This window comes from Paramisgurnus dabryanus, chromosome 4 (assembly GCF_030506205.2).
Source record: "Paramisgurnus dabryanus chromosome 4, PD_genome_1.1, whole genome shotgun sequence".
Lineage (NCBI taxonomy): Eukaryota > Metazoa > Chordata > Actinopteri > Cypriniformes > Cobitidae > Paramisgurnus > Paramisgurnus dabryanus.
The window spans coordinates 18,451,491-18,461,286 of record NC_133340.1 but is presented as its reverse complement, the minus strand read 5'-3'; the positions used below and the strand labels follow the sequence as shown (position 1 = coordinate 18,461,286).

The window sequence follows — 9,796 nt, the reverse complement described above, 5'->3', positions numbered from 1 at the left end:
ACTTTCTTGTGTAATGAATGAGAGATGAATGAAGTGTTGAGTGTCTTCTCTCTCCAGTACAGCAGGGGGCGCTCTGCAGCTGTTAAGTCCGCCGATAAACCCACTAAAGAAAGAAAGAAAGAAAGAGCTCGCGTTAGAGGTGTTTGTGTATCCTCAGTGTTTTTCTCTCTTGAGTGTTTTATTGAGTGTAAACAGAGTCTTGTCTCTGTGTATTTTAGTGTTGATGATGAGATGGATTTGATGTGGTGTAAATCAGGAACTGATCAGGGCTTACAGGATGAGGAATCTACTGATCAAACCTCCACAGAGTCTCTGGATTCTGTCTGTAACGCTGGAGAACAGCAGCAGATCCTGCAAACCAAACTCAAGATGTGTTCAGTCAAACCCATCGACTGCAGGAACCTCGTGATGAAGATCAAAACTGAACCCACAGAAATAAAAACTGAACCCACAGAAATAAAAACTGAACCTACAGCAGATGAATATGAAGACAAACACAGTGATGGTCATGATTTTGTTCTGTCAGGTATGTCTCCTCAATTATTGTTGCATTTTTTAAAACAATTTTTAACCCCAACTGTTGCTGGCCCACATAAATTGTTTATGTAACTCTATGAGTGTAGTTTACATATATTCATCACCTTTGAGAGAAAAAAAAAAACGGAGTGAGAATTTTGTAAAATGTCGCAGACCCACAGAGACCAAGTTGTTTTTTATAACACTTAATATCTAGGGACATAGCCAGAACGTTTTTTCAGGGGTGCCCAAATAAGACACAGTGATTATATGGGTTGGCCAAAAAATACATTCTACAAAATTTGAAAATCACAATCATACACCATGCAAAAAGTGCAGCATGAAGTTAAAGGGCCTGTAGTGGAAGATTTTTTATTTTAATTATAGTTTATGAACTTATAATTGTTAAATGCAAAATCCTGTTCTTCTGTTCTAGTGAAAGATTTCTGTTCTTTCCATCTGTTCAGTAGTAAAATGTCTAAAGACTAGGACATTATGCAAAGTCCTAGCAGATAAGATAAAGGGGGGCTAGTGAATGAGATAAGTAACAAATGATGAACAAGTGGAAAAACTCAGTAAACGGTAGAGTTTCACTGAGAACAAAATAATTTCTTCTATTTGACCAGATGTGCTTCAACTGACATGTTTCTTAGTCATTGATAATTTGAAGGTTTATTTTCTAAGTGACGCTGGAACTAAAATGAGATCTTTGGATCATGGGCAGAGATGGGATGACTGTGTTTTTCAGTATCATACTATAAATATGTGCTCAACCTTGTAAAAGGGGCTCTCGGTTTTAAAACTTCTGGCACCAGGGAGTGAGAGTCTATTCTATAGAATATATTAAATTCAGACAAAGAAAATTCTCTTGACAGTGTGTCTGTGTGATCCTTGACTTTCACTCTAAATGAGTATTTTTGATGCGGCTAAAATTCCTTGACAGGCCCATGGCATGAAAATGTTAGCGTTGCCACTTTGTAGGTGTGAGCAAAAGTGTGTCGTTTTGGCTGTGTCATTTAAAATGCAAACACTGATCACAATGATGGTTGTTTGATGCAATTCAAACTCAATTGTGCTGTCAATTATTTTTTATCTTTCTTTCTCTCTATCTGCACTAAATGGCAGTGCAGATTAAGGGGGGGGGGGTATTATTATAATAAGATCTCCTTATGACATCATAAGAGGAGCCAAATTTCAATGACCTAATTTTTGCTCACACCTACAGAGTGACAATGCCTACACTTTCATGCCATATGGCCCTTTAAAACAACTTTCTCAATTTCTCAAAACTTATTAAAAGTTTTGGCTTGTGAAAGTTGACCCAACTTATAAAATCAAGTTGAAGTTGTTTAACTTAAATATTTAAGGTAAAGTCGTCATTATTGTGATCAGTGTTTGTTTTAGTTGGACTTGACTCTTAGTTTTTTAATCTAACTGCTATAACATAGTTTGTTTAAAACATGTTTGTTATAGCAAATAATATACAATAGTAAGTTTTATAGTGGTTGCTAAAACATGAAGTCTAAACATCATTATCTAGAAATTTGATGTATTATGTTTGCCCACTGCCCAATCACTGGAAGTGTCATTATGAGATATTATAGTATGTGATCCCGCTGGGAATGCAGGGTATCAAAAAATTACAAATCTCATCCAGAACTCCCAGAATGCACTGCAGCAGGAATAAATAATGAACATTTTTACCATTTTCTTTGTCACCATTGTTGCGATTCATACTCCAATTCTTGATGATTGTGTGTACAATTTGTAAAGCGATTCATTTTTTACGTGCACGGTCTTTTAAAATCCTTTAGAATGATATAAATGTTATGAGTTCTGGACATTATACTGTAGTATCACATGATTAACAGAAAATGATGCTTCTGATGAGTGAGAAAACACTAAATTAATAAATCTGATTTTTAGATCATTTTTGACATTAGCCAACGTTTTAACCACCACCATTGATCTACACAATTGTCTTTTCTTAGCCATAAAAAACATGTCTTAAACACACTAAGTTACAGCAACTTGAACAAAGTGACATGCTAACGCTCAAGTCCAACTAAAACAAACACTGATCACAGTAATGGTGACTTTAAATGAAACAAAACTATCTAAACCTAAGTTAAAAAAATATTCTAGCTTCCCGGACAGGGATTAGCTTAAGCCAGGACTAGGCCTTAGTTTAATTAGAAAATATAACTAGTTTTAACAAACATCTCTTACTAAAAACATTACTGGTGTTTATTTTGAGGTAAAACAAAGAGCACTGATGTATTTTAAGATATGTCGGTGTAAGTTTGTTTGGACAGCTCTTACATTAATTTTAGTCTAGGACTAGTCTAACCCCTGTCCAGGAAACCACTCCGCAAGTAAGATGTAAAATGCAATTTTAGGTTTCTAACAGAGATGGTAATAGAGAGAATAATATTACTGATTGCAGCTTTTAACTCTGCTTCATAGTTACTTTTTAACTCTCTGTAAGATTGGGACATTATGTACACACCCACCAGAGTTGATTTAACTCTGGGGGTTTTGCTGTGTGACTAGAAACATAAGAAGCTAAATTTTAAGTTAAGCCTTTTCCATAGTAAACTAATATAAGGAAAATGTGGTTTTAAGTATAAACTCAGTAAACGGCGCTGACAGCTGTCCTTTGTTTCTGTGTGAATACAGAAAAAGATACAGAATCTCACTTTATCTTTTGAAAAGTTTCATGTTTCTTTCAGATGTAAAGAGTGAATCGTGTTTGGATGGAGAAATAACGTCCTCAACATCAGAAGAGCGACTGACTGCACAAACAGTTTCCTGCATCACCGGTGGAGAGACATTGAGCTCACAGAGACATTTAGAAAGAAAACACTCGGATCAGAAATATCATCTGAAGAAACACACGAGTGAGAGGCTGTATCAGTGCAGTGAATGTGGAAAAACCTTCAGGAAATCAAGTCTTCTAAAATCACACCTGAATATTCACTCTGATGAGAAACCTTTTCAATGTTCACACTGCGATAAATGTTTCCGTCATAAATCTCATCTGATAGTCCATGAGAGAATTCATACTGGAGAGAAACCTCATCACTGTAATTTTTGTGAAAAGAGTTTTAATCGACATGACAGTTTAGTGTCACACCAGAGAATTCATACTGGAGAGAAACCTCATCACTGTAATGTTTGTGGGAAGAGTTTTCATCAACTTGTTAATTTAGTTTCACACCAGAGAACTCATACAGGTGAAAAACCTTACAAATGCTCTCAATGTGAGAAGACGTTTACTCAGTCAAGTAACTTAAAAGCCCACCAGAGACTTCATACTGGAGAAAAACCTTACGTCTGCTCGATCTGTGGAGAGAGATTTGCTTATTCTGGAAGTCTTCAGCATCATCAGAAGAAACATACTATATAACAACTACATTGAAATCATCATAGTGTCTTTACACTATGGTCATGTATTTTCTGTGAGAATGTTTGATGTGATAACGTGCTAAAACAAAAACAATTGATTTCTATAAATATAAATTCCATAAATTACATCATGTTCTCAAAAAGGCGAGACAGTGGCGCTACATCACACAAAATTGTATTTACAGAACATGTAAACACACAATTAAAACAAATCAAATTGATTTCATTGTATATAACAGTTTTCCAAAGCAGTTATACATTCATTATTAAAGTGCACAGAGAAAGTATTTAAAGGGGACATATCATGAAAATCTGACTTTTTCTATGTTTAAGTGCTACAATTGTGTCCCCACTCCCCAGTGCTTCTATCGACCTAGAAAATGTGAAAAACATCAACCCAGTAACTTTGTTTTGGTAAACCATTCTCTGTAAGCATGTGAAAAAATAGGTCATTGTAATTTGGCTCCTATTGTGAATCTGTCCGAATAGGATAATACCGCCCCCTTTATCTGCACTGTCCAACCACAAACACTGCCATTTAGTACAGAGAGAAAGAGAGAGAGAGAAAATAATTCACAGCAACTGAGTTTTAATTGCAACAAACCACCATCATTGTGTTTGCTTATTTGCATTTTAAATGACACACTCCAAAACGCCACACTTTTGCTCACGCCTACATAGTGGTAATTTTAACATGCGGGTATTAATTATTTGTGGGGTATTTTGAGCTAGAACTTCAATTATGCACTTTGGGGACACCAAAGATTTAGTTTACATCTTAAAATAATCTCATAATATGAACCCTTTAAGAATTCTGATAAAACTCAACACTTGAAAACTTTCTCAAAAAGACTTCACATCTCAAGACAACCACCCCACTTTACAGAGACAAAAGAATAACCTCACCAAGATTATTGTGTTTCTCTCTTCAGATACTCAAAGCCCACTTGAAGGCAGTGGGGAACCTTCAGGGCCTTCTACGCCTTCAGAGAAGGCCTTAAAAAATGTATAAAAAGATTTTTTATAAATAAATAATATAGTTTTCAATAAAAATATGTTTTTACATTTTTAAATTTTTATTTAATTCAATTTAATACAATACATGTAATATATTTTCTCTCATCTATATTCTAACGTTAAGCTTACTGTCAGGTTCATGTCATGAAAACATCTAATCCAATCAGAATCGTCTGTCTCTATTAAGGCCCGGTTATCTGGCTCATTCATTGGTTAGGACTTCATGAATCCCAGGGAAGGCCAAGCTATGTGTTTTGGTGTGGAGAGTGACGGGCAAATTGACCAATCACGTTTTGATTTCAAGTGGGCGGGTAAAAAACAAAGCATTGTAAGCCTTCATGAAGTCCTAAGCATGCAACAAACTGTATGCGAGCTGCCGTAAAACACCAAAGACGAAGATCATAGACCGTTAATATTAATACAGTCTAATGGCCCGAAACTCTGCGGTGAGAGTGGTAAATGGCGGAAAACGTGATTGACGTTGTGGCTAGCTTGATAGGGCTGAGGTAAAAACGAAATTACTTAAGCGCGTACTCGTGAAGAGCACTGCCGGGAGAAGCGCGTGCAGAGGAGAATGACGCGAACACGAGAAAAATAATGGGTTTAATTATACTTTTACTTCCTGACAGTTTCACTTGTTACGTGAGGATAGTAATGACTGACAGACGACGCCGAATTACATACAATATAATTTCCTAACTAAATCTGAGAGAATGCGAAAACATACAAATATTTTTTTTCCACCATATACCCGATGGGCAGGGCGGAGATACATTTTTCGACATGAATTCGCTATAGCCCCGGGACCTCGGGTTAGCGATTTTGCGAGCCCTGGATATCTTATAACAACAGCTATAAGCCACAAGGAGGTGCACTGAGAACGCTGGGTGGTATATTTCCCCTTATGAAAAGACTAACAAGGTATCCTACAGCTAAATATATATTTCAAAAAAATTAAAAAATAAATTAAAGAACATAATTTAAGCTTGTTAAATGCAAATATACAGAGCCCCTGTCATTACAGAGCAGCAGAGTCTGTATTTGTGTTTATCAGTTAGATTAAAGTAATTTTAAACTTTAAAACTGCATTTAAAGGCAGACAATGCCCATTCTGTAATTTAACTTTGCGTGCTCAGAATTTTTACACGTTCATTGTATGATTTAACGAAATACGAATAGCCTAGTATTATGGATGGAGAGGCATTTGCACTTCATTGCATATTTTGAAGGCCCAGCTGAAGTACCCACGGTTCGCCACTGCTTGAAGGTTACCTACTTTAATCGAATTGTACAAGTGTGTAACCATATTGGTGTCGTTGTGATGGTCTCAGTGCATCTGGTAAAATCCACCATAGACATAGAAATTGGGTTAGAAACTGAAGATATACTCCACCCAGGTCTCCCATCAGGGGTGTGATTCTTCCGGATAAATCCGGAATTCCGGCTTTTCCGACCTGAAAATGAGGCTTTCGTGAATCATGCAAATCCAATTTTTTTGTGTGTATGTGGGGGGGGGTTGCAAGGCACCGTTATAAATGACCTCATATCACTCCGCAAGTAGTTTATTTATTTGTCACGATCGAAAGCAGAGCTCACCAAAAAGCTTGCAGTCGGATCACCGGCGTGTGGTGTTGGCTGAGAATTAAAAAAAATCATGCGTTCGCCTACAAATAGAATGAGAGAAACACATCTTTCACTCTCAACCAAACTAACAAACTAGCCAATCAGAGGTAGAATGGGGAGGGGTCTTTGATGTGTGGCTGAGATCCAGCTGCAGATGCCGCGCGGCTGCGGAAAAGTCACAACAAGTTGTCAGCAGGATGAAGATTAAGTAAATGAAGCCTAGCCTAGGTAAGACGACCTTATATATAAAGGACTTAAATCAGTGGCGCTGGGCTTGGATAGAAGGAATAGGCAGAGACAAACAGCAAAATTAAGAGAACCTGCCAGGTGTTTGCTGCTTTGACAAAACTGTCCGTTTCAAATCAAGCTATGCCAGTAATGTAAATATCAGATTTCTCGTCGAGGTGAAATGCTGTCTCGCAATATCAATATAAAGTTGCGTTTGTGTCAAAACGTTTGCTTGCATTATTATTCTGTAATCACTTACGTTAACGCACGCATATACACGAATCAGATCCAACGTCATCCTGACGAACACACGCCTGTATTTGCTCCTCTTAATGGTTTGTGAATCTTGCGATTACAGAATAATATAATGACAAACAAACACATTCATGGATCTGGTTTGCCCGTGTGCGTGCGTGTGTGTGTGTGAAACGCGTAGCTCAACTATGCAAAGGACAAATGCACTTGACTGCCTTTCCAGAAAGTCACAACATTTGAATAACTTTAGTGTTACAGTATCCACTTTAAATTCAGCGTGTTGTAATCAATAATTAATCTGTATTAAATGCCCCCACTAATTATTCTATAAACATTAAACATGTTTTGACCAATGACAAATCTCATTTATCAAGTTGTGTAAGTGGCTTGTGTGCCTTATTATTATTACCATATGCAACCAAAGATTTTACTAAAAGGGCACACATTTATTTACAAAAACATAAAAATCCTCATAGATCTAGTTACTTATTTTTACTCTTAAAATGCACCACACTGATATATTTACCTTTAAATGCACAAAGTGACTGATTTTGTTCAGTCTGAAACAGTGGCAAGGCTACATAATGGTCAGGGTGGCACTTGCCCACGCAGATTGACGATTGGCCACTCAGATCAATCAATTTTGAGCTCAAATTATATTTCAACTGTATTTCATTTTATAGTGTGTGTGTGTGTGTGCGTGTGCATGAGTGCATGCGTATATATGTCGCCACGTCATGGTAGGTGTGCCATATATTTTCCTGCTTTTTTGTCCTTTGCCAATCACACCTATGCCCATACAAATGACCTTCTGTATGTAAATGAAATGAATCTTCACACAAAAATTAAAGACACAGCAAGCTTACAACCCCCCAAAATGTAATAATAAATAAATAAAACACCATTCAGTAAAACTACATATTTCCCACACAATCGCTGTGTGTAGTTCTCATCGCCAGGTAACATTTCTAAACTCTCATTTTTACTATTAGAGGGTTTTGTGATCAATGCATTATATTGCTTAAATTGGACTTTGGATTGTTTCATATTATTGAATTTCTTATGATTGATTAATGTGTTATATAAGTTGAATTAAATTTTGAATTATCATGTTGCTTACCTGGCTAATAAATTGTTACGCTTGGATTTATTACTTTGAATTATTGAATAAAGTAAATTTAATGTATCCTTTGTTACCACAATTCCATGACCAGGATTAAGTAGGCGTATCTTCTGGCTTTTTTCATTTTATTTATTTAATATGACGAACCACTTAATTTAACTACAGGTTTAAGTATTGGTGCATCAACTGTGTTTAAAGGCTCTCTAAGCGAATATGTTCGACGTCACAACTGTTTTCAAACAAACGGAGCGTAGCTAACTCCTCCCCCTCCCTTCCGTGCTTTCGTATATGCGACCAACCCCCACCCCCAAATCCTTCTTGGCATTTATTGGCTGTAAAACTTTGTTTTGTTTCGTGGTGCAGGTTTGGCCACTGTGTGTATATTGAAGTTTTTTTTACAGTTTGATCAGCGGTCAGGTAGCAAGCAGATAGTGAGGAGATGTGTGCTGTATGTAACAAAAAATGTTTTATTGTCTAAAACGCGTGAATTCGCTTAGAGAACCATTAACATAAGGTCTGATGCAGGCGGTAAGTAAAACTGCATCAAATGTCTGTGTTTTGTCAGCAGTCGTTGTGTGAGTGCATAATGTAAACAATCTTATTTTTAGTTTCGGAACAAAGACATTTCTTCTTGGTTTTCCTCTGTAAGCCACAGTTTATCAGGGCATCCTTATGTTTGGGGAAATGATTTACAGGTGTTTGTGTTTAACCCAGATTGTGCTTAACTACTGCAGGTACAAGAAGCTCTCAGAGTCAAAATCAGGATAGAAAATTACTTCTAAATTATATCTTTTAAAAAACATGTTCAATCACAATAAACTATTGGTAGCTACATTTCCCAGCTATATTCAATGGTATTTCTACATCACATGATTTACAACAACAGTTTATTACTGTACTGTATAATTTCTACATAAGGACTTTGAATGACATCTGTGTATGAAATGTGCTATACAAATAAACTTGCCTTGCCTACTAACACAGCATTAGCAAAGGTATTGAATAATTAAAAAAATCATGTGCACGGTTCTCAGACCTAAAGCTGCGTCTTAGCCCAAAACACCTTGAACTGACCTCTTAAAATATATCTGTGTCATTGTTTTGTGTCAAGATGCACCAGTAATGTTTTTGTAAGGTGTGTTTGTGAAATTATTTAAATGCCCTAAGGGCTAATCCTGAGTTTTAATTCGCGTTACACAGGCACTGGACAAAATAATGTAAACACTTTACTATGGGGTCAAAATAATTTGGCTAATCCTGATAAACTACTTTGCAAAATAATACGTTTGCAAATCACCTTTGTTTAACTATTTGTATTCCTTGTGTATTTTAATTGGAAAATTAGAATTTTTGTTATGGTTTGTATTTTTCAGCAGGGTTCTCCCTCCAGTCCAGCAGGAGGCGCTCTGCCGCTCTTTAGTCCGCCGATAAACCCACTAAAGAAAGAAAGAAAGAAAGAAAGAGCTCGCGATGGGGTGTCAAAAGTGGTTTCCTTTTTTTTTTTTTTTTTTTTTTTTTCTCACAATTCAGATTCATTACACATATGCGCAAGTTATACAGTAGGTGGCAGTAATACTCCAAAGGAGTGAGCAGCCATTAAACGAAAAGAAGAAGAAGAAGAAGAGA

At 36.5% G+C, this 9,796-nt stretch overlaps 1 protein-coding gene across 1 annotated transcript; it reads left to right on the top strand.

Moving 5' to 3' along the window:
• Nucleotides 1-24: 24 nt before the first annotated feature.
• On the top strand, nucleotides 25-6,341 carry LOC135752374 (uncharacterized). The gene is made up of 3 exons (XM_073814439.1): nucleotides 25-526; nucleotides 3,249-4,877; nucleotides 6,209-6,341. Exons 1-2 carry the CDS (start codon nucleotides 25-27, stop codon nucleotides 3,923-3,925), a joined length of 1,179 nt encoding a protein of 392 aa, XP_073670540.1. The 3' UTR covers nucleotides 3,926-4,877; nucleotides 6,209-6,341.
• The last annotated feature ends 3,455 nt before the right edge of the window (nucleotides 6,342-9,796 follow it).